We start from the raw sequence: 16,334 nt of genomic DNA on the forward strand, positions 1-16,334 counted from the left end.
CGATTGAGCAGATTGACTCGTTTACAATCAATCAAAAAATGAGCGAGCCTTTTTCGAGTGAGCGGCAAACGTTTAGGACACCATAGTGTCAATGGCGAAGGTAGCTTAGGGCCCGGGGCGGCCCCTCCCCCCGTTTTTTTACATAGTAGTGTAAAATTACTCGTTTTCGTCAGAAATTATTTATACGTAGTGTAAAATTTAGTCGTTTGCGGCTGAAAAATTGAATCCGGCCTCCTTTTGTGAAATTATGTATACATTTTGATGCTTCGCCATTGAATAGTGTACAAAGTTAAAAACACTAAAAATCAAGTATTAGAAAAATGCAAATTTCACCCATAGGTTTTCAAATGTTTAATTATTGCCCCCAAGGTTCGTATACACTAACTAATTAACGCCTGATCAGAGGTTAGTTAGGGCACGTATCTCAAACCCTCATCATTCAACTCAATCAATGGCGGCATCAAACACAACGACGGCGAACACTGGCGACCATCCTGAGAAGCCACTAGACAACACAGTTCCCGCCACAACAGTAACCGAGAATGCTAAAGATACGGTGACCGTCACGGCGGATAATAATAATAATAATAAAAACAACGGAGAAGGAGAAGGTGAGTCGGTTACCGATACTCAGAAGAAGGTTCGCCGAGCCGAGCGGTTCGGTTTGCCGGTTCAGTTTTCCGAACAAGAGAAACGCAATTCACGCGCCGAGAGGTAGTTAATTATTGATTGTATAATAATAATGTGTGAAGCTTGCTAGGGTTTCAGCTTCTGTATATGTTGATATCATTTTATGATTAAGTTGTCATTGTTTTAATTTGTGTCAGTTTAAAAGGATTAGGGTTAAGGGTTTAAGTTTGAATATTACCTGATTATCTAAGCAGTTAATGCGGAAAAATATCGGATATCGTTCGAGGACCGATATTTGAGATATCGGTAATTTTAATATCATGGAGAATTTATATATATAACAAATTATCCTTTTGCAACTTGCAAAACACTATCAAATGTAGCAAGTAGGAACTGATTAAGACTCAATACACTAACATTAAACACTAAAAGTTGAAAATTAAGATTTAAAACACTTATATCGGAATATCGGTGAAATATCGGTCAATATTGCCGATATTATCGGTACCGATATTTCACATGAGGACCGGTAACCGAGATACCACCGAGATTGACTGCATAGCTGATTATATAGTTTATTTAATGTTAGTGGATACTGATTGTGCTATTGCTGCTGAGAGTATTGGTATATGTTTTGCTTTGTAGCATATTATATGTAGATTTGTTTAATGTTTTTTTGATCGTAGTATAGTTTATTACTAGTTTGGGGGTTAACGATGGGTTCTCTGGGTGTTGAATTGTTTAAATTGATTGTCTAACTTTGTCTTCTCACTGGCTCACAGCAGATCATTTGATAAACCAAACCGTTATATGGTATATTGACGTATTGTGGTTTATATTAAGAGTAATTAGTTTGGCTAACTGGATCTACCTTTTAGAATTGATTAGAAACTCGTTGTTTATTGTGATCCTTGTCATTTCAAGGACTCCAATTCATTACCTTGAGGCGCGGATACATTTCTATACTTATGCGTCGTTGAATAGATCGGTCGTATGTAGTTGATCATCAGGTTGTTACTCTTGTGATCTTTATCTTTTAGAAGGGACCGAATACTTGAAATTTTATTATTTTGAAGATCATATAGCACGGGTTATTGACTTGTTCTTAATAATTTGCTTTAAACAATGATTGGTTTTTTGACTTATGAGTATAAACACTTTTTCTCTATGACTACTCAAAATAAAACACATGCGGTTTATTTGGATGAGTGTATAATCTGATTATGTTGTATCATAATCCATTTGTTTGATCTGTAATTTAGCCGCATTTATAAACTCTTTCATGGTTGCACCATATTTGCATTATAGGTTTGGTACAGCATCTGGGTCACAAGGGTCGGATGCCACAAAGAAAGCTGAGGAGCTAAAACGAAAGGCTAGAGCAGAGAGGTTATTATTAACTTCATGCTTTGAAACCATTCTGTATATTAATTTTATAACTTATATTTACCACTGTTTCGTTTGTTAACTGATGAATACATTGCTCTGGTACTCAGATTTGGTATCACAAAATCAACACCTAGTGAAGAAGAAGAGAAAAAGAAGGCTAGACTTTCTAGATTTGGATCATCTTCCAGTTCTGATCCTATAGAAGAAGAGAAAAAGAAAGCAAGAGCACTTAGGTAATTAGTTCATCAACAAAATCAATTTCTATTTATGTTTAAGTCTTAAAACAGTAATCTGAAGTATTATTCATTTATCCTACAGATTTTCAGCAACATCCGTAACTGGAAATGGAAAAATTGAACCGGTATGTCTTTTTAAACATGTGAATTTGTAAAAATATATATGTGCTTTTTCATCAGTTGGTCTTTTTATCCTTTTTAACAGAAGGCAGCCATTGCTGGCAAGGCGGGGGGAGAGGCTTGAGGCCTGTACTGTCTTTTTTCAGTAAGACCCGTGTTTGACTTTTTTCCTTTGGTCATAGTCTTGAGTACTGATTTCACATTTGACGGCTGACACGTGTGTTTGTTGATTTTGCAGATATGGTGCTTCCTCATGTATTAGGTGTAGTGAGAATCGGTAAAGCTAGCATGCCAGACATAATTAATAGCAATATCCCAGTGTCTTCTAAACGAAAACAAACTAAAAATGATATAAAGAGTAGTTATCAGAGAATATGAAACCTCATTATCGAGCCTAGCATCATCGTGTCTATGATTTTTGGTGAATCCAGGTATTTTGAGTCATCGTTTTGCTATTAAATGTTTTGATACATGTTCATATAATGCATGTTGCATATCTGGGCTGCATTTCATGCACCAAGAATCATGGTCAGATGATGTTAGATTAAAGTCAAATCAGTTTACTATCTCTCTGGTTAGAACTTGAATGCTTGATTATAATGGTAGAATGCAACGGGTTGGTTATTTGATTGAGACACTGGGGAGGTGATTGCCGTTAATTTTGTCGGGCTGCTAGTTCTATTTGATTTGTAGGTAGGTGTTTAGTATGAACTGTAGCAAACGAGGAAGGACCACAATGTTAAATAACAATCTTGGTTATGTTTATGTGTACTCTATTGTTTTGATCTCTTTTTTGCTGTACAATAATAATCTCTTGATGCTAGTGCATGTATAAGTTTTCTTCAACTAAGCGTACTATTAGCATGTTTGTGTTCTGATTAAACGGTTTTTAGGTCAAACTAATGGTGATGGTTGTGTTTGTAAACACAATCAAAGTGTCAACAAACCAGTCTTTTAGTTAATTAAAAGATTTTTATTGTTAACAGCAATACATTGATACAAACACTGGATCTAGCAAGAGGCTAATCTCAGCCCACCCGGTAACACTTTAAAGTTACATTAATCCAGTCACGATAGTGATGTTCCATAAATAACATTAACCAAAGAAGTAGGTTTAGCGTGAGGAAAAAAGAAGTTTAATGTTTAATCATATTTTTATCTTCATTTTCACGTCTACATCTGACCACTTAAACGGCCTGGCAGTCTTGTTTGGAAAAATTACGGCTGGTTTATAAAACAAATAATAAAGGACTTTTATGTTTTTTATCAGTAACTTTCATCACCCTGACCATTGTGGTCACGTCATTCGTGAACACTGGCATGTTCTTATTGTAAGAGCATGATGAGCATCAATGATGATGAAAGTTAGTGTTTTCACTTTTGATATTCGAGAGTTGTGGTCACTCTCTTAATAAGTCAATGGAAGGACGAACATAGTAACCTATATTAGTAAGCGAGGCAGAGTAACCCGTTCATTAACTAAAAGGCGCAACGGATAACTTGTGAGACCCCGTGACAAGAAGCTTAATAAACAGTAACACTACTTCATAAGATATCTTTTGGTAATAGTTAAATGTGAATTTGATTTATTGCATGAGACAATATATTAAAACAAACAATAAATATGAAACTTCAAATAGTTAATAGTTGTCACAAAATGGATGTGGAGGCTTATTCAACAAACTGCGACAGCACACGTGGCATCTGGAGAACCAACCAGGTGTTGGTGTACAACTAGATAGTAGTTATTTGTCAACTCATGCATCCCTTGTGTTACATTTAATTTAACCACTCCACGACATAAATGTCTAATAAATTCATTCTCATTATCAATGTACATTCGCGACTTCCAACATGTTATAAACACAATTTATGATCACTTATTTTAGATATTACATATGAATGAATATATTTATGTGTTAGTGATTTTAGCTAAAGTGAGTAAGGTGAGATACATAAAGACGTAAATTAAAAAAAAAAAATTGGAATCAAGTTCCACGTATGTCTGACAAAAAAAGAGGGTTTAAGGTTGGGCTATGAGGTTTTCTCACCTATGATGTGTTTCCTTCCGAGGGTGATCTTCGTACTCGGGTAACGAAGATGAGCGAGTGAGTCAGCAGCCCGTTAGTGATCCAATTAGCCGTTAAAAAAATAATATATTTATTACGTATTGTATTCAAAAGACATTATTGTAAGGTGTTTCCTCTCCACATAAAGGTGAAGTGTTTAAATTTAATAAGATGCATCTATGTGTGGTTAATGAAAGTAGATAAAGAGATTATTGGTTTGAGTCTCGCTTGAGGCAATATATCGTGCGCGAGCCAGAGGGTTTTGCTTCGGTAGGTCTTTTAGATTACATAGACAAGAGTCCAAGACTATGCATATGATTTTATTTAGAGTATCAAAAAAATAAGAGTCTTGGTCATGCATACTTATCACCTATAATTACTTAATATCTAACATGAGATACTATCAAGTCTAGCTTGAGGAATGTTTGATTCCATATGTCTTCTCAAATGCATTGAAGTTTGAAGGCTTTCTCTAGCATGCCTTAAAGCATCAAGTACATCTTTCGCATTTCCACTTGAAATTATTGACACATCTTTTTCATCTTCTTTTACCATAGAATGATCAGCCACAACTAATGCCATAGAGTTGTCAAATATGTCTTCATGATGATCTTCATCATTCCTTGGTGTCTTAATAGTCACATTATTCTCAACCAAAACCAATGCCACTGAGTTATCAACATTATGGTATGTGTCTTGATTGTGTTCCTCATTATCACATTTGTTCTTTATAGTATAGTAGTTTGACCTAGTCAACAAAATAGTAAAAATGAGTAAGAGAAAAAAATAATGTTTTTTACTATTTAAATATGATAATCCAACTGACATTTAAAATGTCCATTGTGATTTTTTATTAGATAAATAATAGACTTGTTATTTCGTTTCCGTGTATTGAAAATTAAGTAGTTTATATATTTCTTAAGAATTTGTGGGTGATAAAAATGACACATAAAGCATAACGAAGTTAATTTATTGGAAATTTTAGAAATGTTTGAAAAAAAATAATTGAAACTCAAATAATAATAATAATAATAATGATAATAATAATAATAATAACAAATATCCAAAAATGATTATTTCAATTCAAACATCCTCTAATTTTACTTCTAAATCTACATTAATATATACGTTATAAAATTCAACCACTTAACATGATAAACTCCTTGGTACCACCATGCCATAATTCCTTTGGTACAACAAAAATATTTAAACATGAATTTTAATTTTATAATATGAAATCAGCATATGATATATGATGTATTAAATAATAAATGAAAAGGTAAATGACGTGATTAAAAGTTAAGTTGATTATTTTAGTGTCAAGTAAGAAGTATTAAAATGATTATTATTAATTATTGCATAGAATCCAAAATAATTTAACACTCATGTTAACACAACATCTAAATCAAAATGTTCATAAATCAAATTCCAAATTCAAGAAACATACCCATTATCATCTTCAGCTCCATCCTTTTGACTCACATTCTCACTATAAGTCTCACAAATAACCTCATCTAAAGACTCCAAATTATCTTCACGTGAAGGGCAATTATGTCTTTTACTATCCGTGTCCGTGACACATTTTGAGATGTTACTGAGTTGGGTCTTCTGCAATTCCATCTGATGTTGAGATTTAGAAGATGAAACTGATGAAATCTCGCTTCTTTCGGAACATTCATCCGCGGAAACATATAATATGTTCAAAGAATCAAGCTTTTTCATCAAGAACTTCAATCGTTTTTCAGCTTTGTTTCTTGATTTTATCTCTAGTTTTAACCGCTTCTCGAGCTCACTCACCTAAAATTTTCAAGATTCATAAAACCCGAATCAAGATCAAACAATGTCTCTTAAATTCAAAACTCAAAACTGCATGTCAGTACCTTGCTAACTAATAAGATCAGATAAAAATAAATAAATAAAATAATGAAGTAGTAAGCATCTGATTCCATACATAGTAACTTTTAACACTGACAGAGTGACAGTCTTAGAAGGTTAGCACCTCGGATATACAGGAAATCAGGTGCTTACCACTGCACCATGGTTTACAGTTTTGGTATCAAAATATAATAAAAAACAAAACCTTTTTGCTAATTTGTTCAGATTCTTGATTAGCAGCTTTGGAAGCTGCTCTTTCAGCAAGTAATCTGCCTCTTAAACACTCTATAGTTCTTAAACCTTCATCTTCTTCTTCAAATTTTTTGTCACTGAAAAAGAAAAAAACACATATCAGATTTTGGTCATTAGAGAGATTATTAATGTGAAAAAGATTGTGACCCACCTCCATTTTTCTTGGAAAGAATCATCAGCCACCATTGTTTCTTGCTTATTGTTTTTCACCTTTTCTTGGATTCTTGAGAGCTTAAATCAATGCAGAAGTTGCAATTTTTTTTTTTATAAATAAATACATATTTTATTGAGATTTTTTTGACAAGTAAAGAGATGCCAAAAGAGGGGTTTATAATTTTATTACAGAGACAAGATAAAAGGGGTCGGTTTGTTATTGTCTGTGATGTTTGGCTCATCTTTTAACTGTATATATGTTCATTGATGTTTGCTTTTATTGCACCACTCTATACTTGTTTCACCGTTATTAGACCGTATGTAGTCGAGGCGGTATGAGGCGTTTTTAAGCCCAATCCCCCCCCCCCCCCCGCCGGCGCATTTTGGGTTAATATTTAATATTTTTGGTGTAACGTTATGTAGGAAACGCTAGGCTGACTCGAATTTTGAGGATTTTGTGAGAGAAAGTTGTTTTGGGTGCATTTTCCCCCTACACCCACTTTATGCAAAATGCCCAAAAGCTGACTAGGCGTCACATGACGCAAAATGCTCGGATGTGCCTAGTTTTGACTACGATTATGTTTGTGGCCAGCCAACGGCTGGCGCCACGAGTCAGGTGGCTGGCGCACACCAGATTACCCTCGCTTCACCACTCGCTGTGAGCGGGCGCTGCGACTCTAGGCGAGCATGCTGGGCTGTTTGGTTCATTCAGATCAGAATGAGTCAGATCTGAATAAGCCTCTGTCCCATTCAACAACAACAATAAGTCTGAATGATTCATACCTAATTTTAACCATACAGATGGTTTTCTGTTTGGAACCAAACAGTCTGAATTCTAAATGAATAAGATGTTTACATCTGAATGGTTCCATTCAGATGCAAACAAACAACACATTGGGTTAAAGGAGAAAAAACGAATGGGTTGGTTTGTGAATGGATGAATTCATCGGTGCGAACCACAAATATGGGTGAATTCAACGGTGGCACGACCGACAAGGGTTGAAAGGTTGGGTCTAGCCAGTGCCTCGTAACACAATTTGACAGGATGAATCTTGGTCGTTGAATCCACCACAACACATAGTCTAATAATTATTATTTTCAAGGAGAAAAACTATGAGAACTCGACTATGAAATTTATTGCATAGTAATACTTATTAAAATTAATTAAGGTAAAATGGATGGATCGAGCAAGTTGGATGCCAGGTTATATTTGAACTTAGATTAAAACTGTTTGATTTAACAAAGTATCATTTTAGTTCAGTGGGGTTTATACAAACTTAGTTTGGATTAAAATGAGTCATCTTAGAAGGGAAAAAAATGCAAAATAGATTCACTTGTTATATTTACTTTTATGACAGCTAGTAGCGACCGTGGAGACCCTACCGGAGGAGGCAACAAGACAACATAAATAGTGGTGACGGTAGCCATTAGAAAAGGCTAGCAAGGGTATTTTGTGTGACCACCGACAAGTTTTAATTTGTTTAATTTAAATTTAGTTAAATTAATTCATTGTATATTAAGAGTACTCTCATAAAAAAAAGTTAATATTTATTTTATCCAAATTAACCATGGATGGGTCATAATGGCTAAACGTGATTAAAATTATTATAACCTGAAAATTTTTATTAGAACATCCTGGATTATTTGTAAAAGCTTATGTAATATGTATTGAGTAAAATACAACATCAAATTGAAAAAGAAAAGTTTTTTCCCACCCTTAAAAGTACCAAACTTCACAAATATCCAACTTTTCGAAAAAGACAGGATGAATTATAAATAGGCTTCTTTTGTTTATTGGTAATTTGGCATGTTTTTATTATCAGAAAATATATGTGTGAATAAAAGTAACATGCCTGCTATTTCTAGTTCATACAATTTCATATTAAAGGGATTAAAAGGTAATTTTACATTTTTACCACCTACTTATTTAAAAAAAAAAAACCATATGGCCTACAGTCCTACACATCCATGAAGACATACCATGCCATCTTCTTTACGTTGGTCTATTCCAATTTCTTTATGAAGGCTTGCAGCCCATGCTACTTGAAAAGTGCTCATAATTATAATTAAGTATCATATCATAGAATGTTGTAAATCATAGTTACATTGTATAAAGTATCTTATACGCTATATAAAGTTTAATAATCATGAATACTTACATGCACGTTTATTTTGGAATTAATATTATGTTAAGAACCGCACAAGTACTTGCGAACAATGGTTCAAACTAGAAAGAAGTTTATTTATCTTCTTTTTTGATTTTTTTAGAAAAGTATAGAAGTTTACAAATATTCAAATACGTGCATAATAGATAATACAAAGTTTAAACATACGATGGTCCCAAGAAATTTATGTTTTTATCTTGTTTACCTACACATATTTTGTTCGTTTTCAAAATATTTGATAGAAAAATTAACCTGCATTTATGTTAAAGACCATCGTTGTTACGTACTATGTGTACTTTCCCTTAAGAGACTAAAATCAAAGCTTAAAGATACCATAATAACAATCTATGTAATGCTTCCTGGGTTTATGTTATAAAAGAAGCATTGACAATAACATATAAAAGCAGAATACGTTTTTATTGCAAGTAACCTACCATTTGCGAAAACAAAAGAATCTATATGAAGGTTTGTTTTAAGGTATATTGGTTTTTACAAATCTCAATTATCATCGTTTGGTCGCTGTCGTACCTACCTAATGAATTGGCTGCTGATGGTTTCATCTTTTAACGTATTTGTTCCCAACAGTCCGTGACTAACATAATTCTAACGCCGTTACTTGCAGATTGCCGGAAAAACACTTTTGACCGAAAAAGTAACAGTTTTTGCCGGAAAACTTAACATTTTCGTCACAAACATTGTTGTAACCTTGGATCAGACCTTCAGGGACATTTTCCTAGTAAAAGCCCTAATTATTGAGGTCACCGGAACCCAAAACCATTGCCTGATATATTTGGTTTTCAATACTGATATATTTGGTTTTCGATAACGGTACCTAGAGGTGTTAATCGGGTCAAACCGATCGGGTTTCGGGTTAGTCAGGTTTTTCTTTAAAAAAATCTAACCTGCAACCCGTCCGTATTAAGGTTTGGGTTAGTCGGGTTTTGGGTTAGTTGGGTCAGGTTAGTCTGATTAATTGGGTTAACCATGCTACTCTACATTTTTAAGTTAGATTTTTGTGTTTGTAACTTGTGAGTTGCAGTATTTTTCATTTCGCTCAATTTTCAATTTTTGCCACAAGTAAATATCTTATAATTACAAATAGGCATGTAAAAGAACTGAACGGGCATGAACAATGGCGTGTCCGTGTTTGTTCATTTAACTTTAAATGAATACGTACACTTAATCGAACAAATATTTGTGTTCATGTTCGTTCGTTTAAAAATGAATATGTTCGTATTCGTTTATCGTCCACTTATTTAAATTCTAGACGAAAAGTTAACGAACATAATTGATCAAAGATAAAGGAACATATATATGTATAAAAATAAACTAACATAAATGAACACACTCTTATATGAACACAAACAAACAAATATAAAATATATTAAAGTGATATAATTCCAAAATATAAATAATATTTAATAATTTATATTAATATGTAAATAAACATGAATGAACATAACTAAAGCTAAATGAACGATCATAAACAAGCGTTCACGAACATATATGGACTCTTAATCGTATTCGAACTTATCTATCACCACTAATCAGGTTGTTTGGGTTAACCAAAAACCCAACTTTTGTTCAAAAATAAACCCGAATAACCAGATGAATACTTTTGCTTAGTAACCGAATAAAAAAGTAACCAAATAAATAATAACACAAAAATAGACAAGACGTACAGCAAAGAGAGCAGAAGGTACCACTAGTCATTGCACGAGTCCAACTACTACCCTCACATCCCCTTTTGATTAATTCATTCAATTAATTCATTCACCAGGAGCCACCGTTACCTGCGACGGCGATCACCGCAGATCCACCGATGGCTTCACGCATGTCCAGAGAAAGATTCAGAAAGGCTCTATTGCCTCCTGGACCCGAGGTTATTATTATTATTATTGTTTGCTTGCTGTTAGGTTTAATTCATCCTTACGTTTATGTTAAATCAATCTCAATAATAATAATAATAATATTGTATCTATCGAGGCGTGAATTGAATTGAAATAGAATTTAGGGATATTTGGTTAATTGGTGCAGAATATTGAGAAGCTAAAGAAGATGATTACAGAAGAAGGTAATTACTATGGGGCCCAACAGATGTACAAAACCACTAGTTCAAGGTACACTCATTATTATTATTATTATTATTATTTTTAGTCACAGAATATTCTCTTGCAGTGTTGTTACAGGTTTTACTCTAATTGGAATTAACTTTTTCACCAATGTCAATATCATGTTTTGCTTCTTTGAGTTTATTTCGTCTTCGGTATTGGAAGTTGGAACCTCGCTGGTTCTAAGCACCTTTGCATTGGCGGCTGATTGATTGTTAGCTCGACTTCACGGCTGTAAACGAGCCAAGCCGAGCTGTTTTGACTTACGAGAGTTTGTGCCATCCTCGTGTGTTGTTTTTTAAAGATCTGACTCGGCTCGTTTGTTAATTAATTAATTAATTAATTTATATACGTTTTTAATTATTTTTATATAATTTGAGAAAATCCTTAAACGAGCCTAAGCTCGGTTGTGCAGTGTAAAATTAATATATAGAAGTCGAAAAGAGGTAAAACTTAAAAATACACGATGATTGTTAACGAGCTTCCCATCAAGGCTTGAGAACTAAATGAGCTTTATTTGAGGCCCGGGATAGGCTCGAACTCAAAAAAGCTAGGCCCTTTTCAGCTTTTTATCGATCCGAGCTTGAGTAGCTCGTGGGCGGCTAGGCTCGTTTGAACCCCTGGTTTGACTCTAACCTTGCAAATACGAATTGATTGTCATTTGGTCATTTCTCTCGATCGCTGGTTCACAAAATTCGCACAAATACACATACTCCGTTCTTGTCAGATTGAGTTTTATTCGATTGGAAAATATTGGAGAACCACCGAATTATTTCGATTTGAAAGTGTTTCGCAACTCAATGTCCAAGTGTTACATTCTACAAATCCCCTATATGTTCTTTGAAAGTTTGAATTATAGGGGAGGCAGAAAAATGAGAAAAATTGGGGATTAATTATATAAATTTGTTAAAGTTTTGTTGGAAAATTAATTCACTGTTTCAAGAAATAATATTGCAGTGTTGGTATTTAGAAATTAGACAAGTATAAACTTTTGCATTGTTAAATTAACTTATATAATGGTTTCTTTTGCATTTTAGATATGCTACGGTTGGAAGATTTTCCGAAGCTTTAGATCTTCTTCAATCAGGTGCTTGCCTGCAATTAGAGCATGATCAGGTGAGCTTAGAAACCAACTAAGATTATATATATAAATAATCTGTTATATTAAATTAGCTTTCTAGTTTTACTGATACCAAATCATATATGGTGGATGCAAAAAACTTGCAGGTAACTTGTGGTGGTGAGCTTGCCTTGTTGTTTGTGGAGACGCTAGTCAAAGCTAAAGTTGACTTTGATGATGACTATCTTGGTTAGTTATTTATCCTCATGTAGATGCTTCAACTTCTTGTTAATTTTCATAAATGCATATATACACTAGTTTATACTTTGTAGTAGCTTTTCATACACATTTTGAAGTGACTAAGTGTATGCAATTTCAGATCGTATAAGAAAGATCTACAAAAAGTTTCCTCGGATTCCGGTTCCTCAAAATCTTGACTTGACTGATGATGAGGCAATCGGTCAATTATCTGAAATTTTTGGAGCTGCAAAAATGCGTGTCGAGAGCTGCTCAGCGTTTTTGAAAGCTGCTATTAAGTGGGTGCTTCTGTTTTCTTTGTTCCTTTTTTTAAACTTGTACGAAGATGTTTTTACCGGTTTAAAGAGGCTATATTAAAATCTGAACATCTGATTGTTTTCTTGTGTTCCTAGGTGGTCGGCAGAATCTGGTCCTCGTAAGATTGGATCTCCCGAACTACATGATATGCTGGCTGAATACATATACTCTGAATCACCAGAGCCTGTACGTCTTCATTTTGTTTTTGGTGTTAATATTTTGATTTTTGTCTATAATATCCTGAAAGCTAAATGTTTTCATCAAATACTTATCATACTATTTGATTTGCAGGACATGACTAGAGTCTGTTACCATTTTGCAAGGGGTAGAAATCCAAATCGGTTCGCTTCAACCCTTGTTAATTTAATGGGAAAGGTAAGTTTTTTCTTTACCTTTTTTTTATTTTCATTTTCAGCTATTCTTGTATACATATGAATTATTATTTTATGCTGGATGTGCAGTGTTATCCAGGTGAAGATGACTTGGCGATTGCACGAGGTGTTTTGATGTAAGTAATATTGAAAACTATATAAGAATTAAGAAATGTTTACATTTTTTGAGGGAAGTTTACGTTTTTATGGTTCAAGGTTTTGTTTTGTCAAATGGGTTATTATCAGTCTTTTATTAGGCCGGTAAATGAACCGAACATTCAGTGAACTGTTCAACGGAAACTTCTTTTATACTTTTTTTATATAATAAATGAACTGCATGAACATTTTTTTGTTTCATTTAGTTAAACGAACGGACACGAGCACATATATGCTCGTTAAATTCCTTTATGTTCGTTTATCTTTTTTTTTTAAGTACATTCTTTTATAATATTTAGGCCCATTACTAGTTAGTTTAGTTTAATGAAATTAAAATATCACCTCTTACAATTTAGTCTAGTTTTATTAAGTTTTTAGGCGTAAAATATCGATATTCACATTTACTTTTATCTGGAATTCACTCAGTTATGTATTTATGTTCGTAATCTATATTCAACTATATTCGTTTGTTAAGCGTTCATTTATACATCAACAAACAAACATAAACACACTTATTTGTTAACGAACAAACACAAACGAAAAAATCCCATTTGTGTAATTCTTTAATTGTTGTGTTCGATCATTTGTTTGGTGAAAGTTAAACAAACGTACACGAACATGCCCTGTTCGTGTTCGTTCAGTTCGTTTACCAGCCTAGTTTTTATTATTTTTGAATCTTGTCTTGTGTAGGTATCTTTCACTTGGCAACTTAAGAGACGCTAACAATATTATGGATGAGATAGAGAAACTTGCTCGGGTCAAAGAGCTTGACTTTCCTGATTCAGAATTGATGCGGTTTATCAACTATCTTTTGCAAACGTTAGTTCTATGTAACATTTTCTTGACATTGTTGAAACAAACAAACAAATAAACAAGCATTTGACCAAGTTGTCATCACAGGTTAATGAGAGACGCATTGCCATTATTCAACATGTTGAGACAAAAGTTCAGCTCGAGTATAGAACGAGATCCTATGTTCAACGAGGTATGTAATAAATATCTCTTGAGAGTTTGTTTAGTAGTGGGACGCACTTTGATGTTTTAAGCGGGACCCGTTAAATGAAATGTTATTATTATTTGGTGCAGTTGTTAGAAGACATTGGGGAAAAGTTTTATGGCGTACGCCGTAAGAATCCGTTGCAAGGGATGTTTGGAGAATTGTTTAAGGTAACTGTAGATTCTTTTTAACCTTTATAGGACTTAGGTTTGACCCGTTTATAGGTAAACATGCCAGTTTGGCTGTTGATTTTTTTGTGATATTTCAGATTCAAACTAATATTTTCGGTTTGCAGATGTGAGTTGAAGTGAAGAGTTTCAGTTTTATATAGGAAAGTCATAAGCTTTCACTGAATGTTGGATTCTCGGCTAATTATCCAATCTACTTGTTTGACATTGTAATGAGTTGCAAATGTTTACATAATTCTTTTATTTTGTGACTAAACATTTTGTTGTAAGAGTATGTAATTTAGAGAATAAACAGAATCATGAGTTTATTTTTTGTTTTGTCTTGTCTGTACTTTATATCTCTTAAAGCCTTTCCCCCCTTCATTTGCATAAGTTTTATTATACGTACGCATGTTGATATTATAACCGAAAGATACGCTTAGTACATAGCCAGACTTAACGTATTTATTTGGAGAGAAAAAGAACAAAACTGCACATCACGTGTGGGGCATGTTGATGGGTTTAACGACCAGACTTAACGCGGTTAATGAATTCGGGTTTAATTGCAAATGAAATGAAACCACAAAGACGAAAATCGCAAATTTGAAACTATTAAACTACAACCGCATATTTGAACAAACCACAAAGACGAAAACCACAGTTTATAGGTTTGAGTTGATGCTATGATTTGATAAGCCAATAATACATTACGTTGTGTCTTAACTTATTAAGGGCGGGGTGCCCTTCTAAGGTACCCAACAAGTCAACAACTCTATCAATCATGCATTGCTCTCTTTTTTTACTTCAACACCCTATAGTCTCATATATAGTGACGTTATTACTTTCAAATACCATAAATTAATTCTTTTATCTTGCTTTGATAAAATATAAATAAATAATACGACACAATAAGCTTTCATTAAAAATAAAAAGTTACATAATACAAATTAAAAACAAAAAATACAAAAGCATGAATAAAAATAGATACATAGATATAAAATTAAACTACTTCTAGTCTGAGTCGAGACATAACAAATTGTCTGGTGAATGAATAAATATCCCTCATCAATCTTGTTTGTGTGCGTAGAAGATGAAAACTTCATCAAACTTTTGTCGGCAAATTATAACGCACGAGGGTTACTCGCTAAGCCTACCCGGATAGAAGACGACGGGTCCCTGCTCGATAAAGCAAACCCGAAAGGGGTTGCCAAAGGCGCACTTACCCCCTTATTGGTAAATGGTGTTTGACAATCACAAAAATTCCTTTTAATTTAGCTTTTTGAAAGAGTTTCTAAAAGCCTCAAATTCAGACTTTTCAAAATGACTTTTTGAAAAAGCCAATAAGGTAATAAGCAATTTTCATATTCCAAACATGCTCTTAGAACATTTCAGTATTTCACCCAACTTTATATTCGGTACACGATTCAACGGGGGAGACATTTGCTTTGGGTGTAGGCGTGTATGTTTAGAGTTTTCTATCAACTTTTTTTAACATAACCGAACATATTTCTAAGCAAAATCGTTTTTATACACCACTGATGTTAAAAGCCAAACAGAAGAACTCAGTTTAAAAGACTAGTCTGATAGGTGAGGGAACTCATTTGGCTTATAAACCCCACATCAGTTGCCCATACAACCGATGTGGGACAAGTCTCATACCTTGCAATGGTTTCAGTCCGTAACAATTAGTCTTACATTTTATTTAATTTTTATATTTTAATAGTTCTTATCGTGTCAAACAGCTTAGAGACGACACTCTTAACACATGTATCTAACATGAATACGACTTATTTAGTTACTTTAACACAATTTTAAGTTTCAAGTACCAATAAGAAGAAAAAATGAAGATTAACCTACTAATTTCAGTTATATAAAAAAAAATAAAAAAACCACCCGGTATACTTCTTTGATAAACACTTTTAATTACCTTATAAACAAGCGTCCAATTAACAGTCCTAAATTTAATTAATTTTGTTTAACATGTAATAAAATTAATTAATATAACTAACAAAAAAGAAAAATAAATAT

At 33.4% G+C, this 16,334-nt stretch overlaps 3 protein-coding genes across 4 annotated transcripts; 2 read left to right on the forward strand and 1 right to left on the reverse strand.

Moving 5' to 3' along the window:
• Nucleotides 1-389: 389 nt before the first annotated feature.
• LOC143530347 (uncharacterized) lies at nucleotides 390-2,507 on the forward strand. Its single transcript, XM_077025904.1, has 5 exons — nucleotides 390-714; nucleotides 1,939-2,019; nucleotides 2,127-2,252; nucleotides 2,338-2,380; nucleotides 2,461-2,507. The coding sequence occupies exons 1-5, from the start codon at nucleotides 452-454 to the stop codon at nucleotides 2,497-2,499; spliced, it is 552 nt and encodes a 183-aa protein (XP_076882019.1). The 5' UTR covers nucleotides 390-451; the 3' UTR covers nucleotides 2,500-2,507.
• Nucleotides 2,508-5,768: 3,261 nt separating this feature from the next.
• LOC143530349 (uncharacterized) lies at nucleotides 5,769-6,823 on the reverse strand. 2 transcript variants are annotated; one of them, XM_077025906.1, is made up of 3 exons: nucleotides 6,723-6,812; nucleotides 6,525-6,648; nucleotides 5,769-6,241 (listed from the first exon to the last, which is right to left on the reverse strand). In XM_077025906.1, exons 1-3 carry the CDS (start codon nucleotides 6,755-6,757, stop codon nucleotides 5,879-5,881), a joined length of 522 nt encoding a protein of 173 aa, XP_076882021.1. In that variant the 5' UTR covers nucleotides 6,758-6,812; the 3' UTR covers nucleotides 5,769-5,878. The 2 variants fall into 2 exon arrangements, with proteins under 2 accessions (XP_076882021.1, XP_076882020.1); XM_077025905.1 differs by having other exon boundaries at nucleotides 6,525-6,823.
• A 3,835-nt stretch (nucleotides 6,824-10,658) lies between these two features.
• Nucleotides 10,659-14,517, forward strand: LOC143530350 (protein GET4-like). The gene is made up of 12 exons (XM_077025907.1): nucleotides 10,659-10,771; nucleotides 10,927-11,009; nucleotides 12,038-12,116; nucleotides 12,228-12,309; nucleotides 12,440-12,596; nucleotides 12,711-12,801; nucleotides 12,907-12,990; nucleotides 13,077-13,123; nucleotides 13,833-13,961; nucleotides 14,043-14,127; nucleotides 14,229-14,309; nucleotides 14,435-14,517. The coding sequence occupies exons 1-12, from the start codon at nucleotides 10,712-10,714 to the stop codon at nucleotides 14,438-14,440; spliced, it is 984 nt and encodes a 327-aa protein (XP_076882022.1). The 5' UTR covers nucleotides 10,659-10,711; the 3' UTR covers nucleotides 14,441-14,517.
• Nucleotides 14,518-16,334: the final 1,817 nt, after the last annotated feature.

This window comes from Bidens hawaiensis, unplaced genomic scaffold (assembly GCF_021521415.1).
Source record: "Bidens hawaiensis isolate Kalapana, Puna unplaced genomic scaffold, B.hawaiensis_p1.1 tig00008933_1, whole genome shotgun sequence".
Lineage (NCBI taxonomy): Eukaryota > Viridiplantae > Streptophyta > Magnoliopsida > Asterales > Asteraceae > Bidens > Bidens hawaiensis.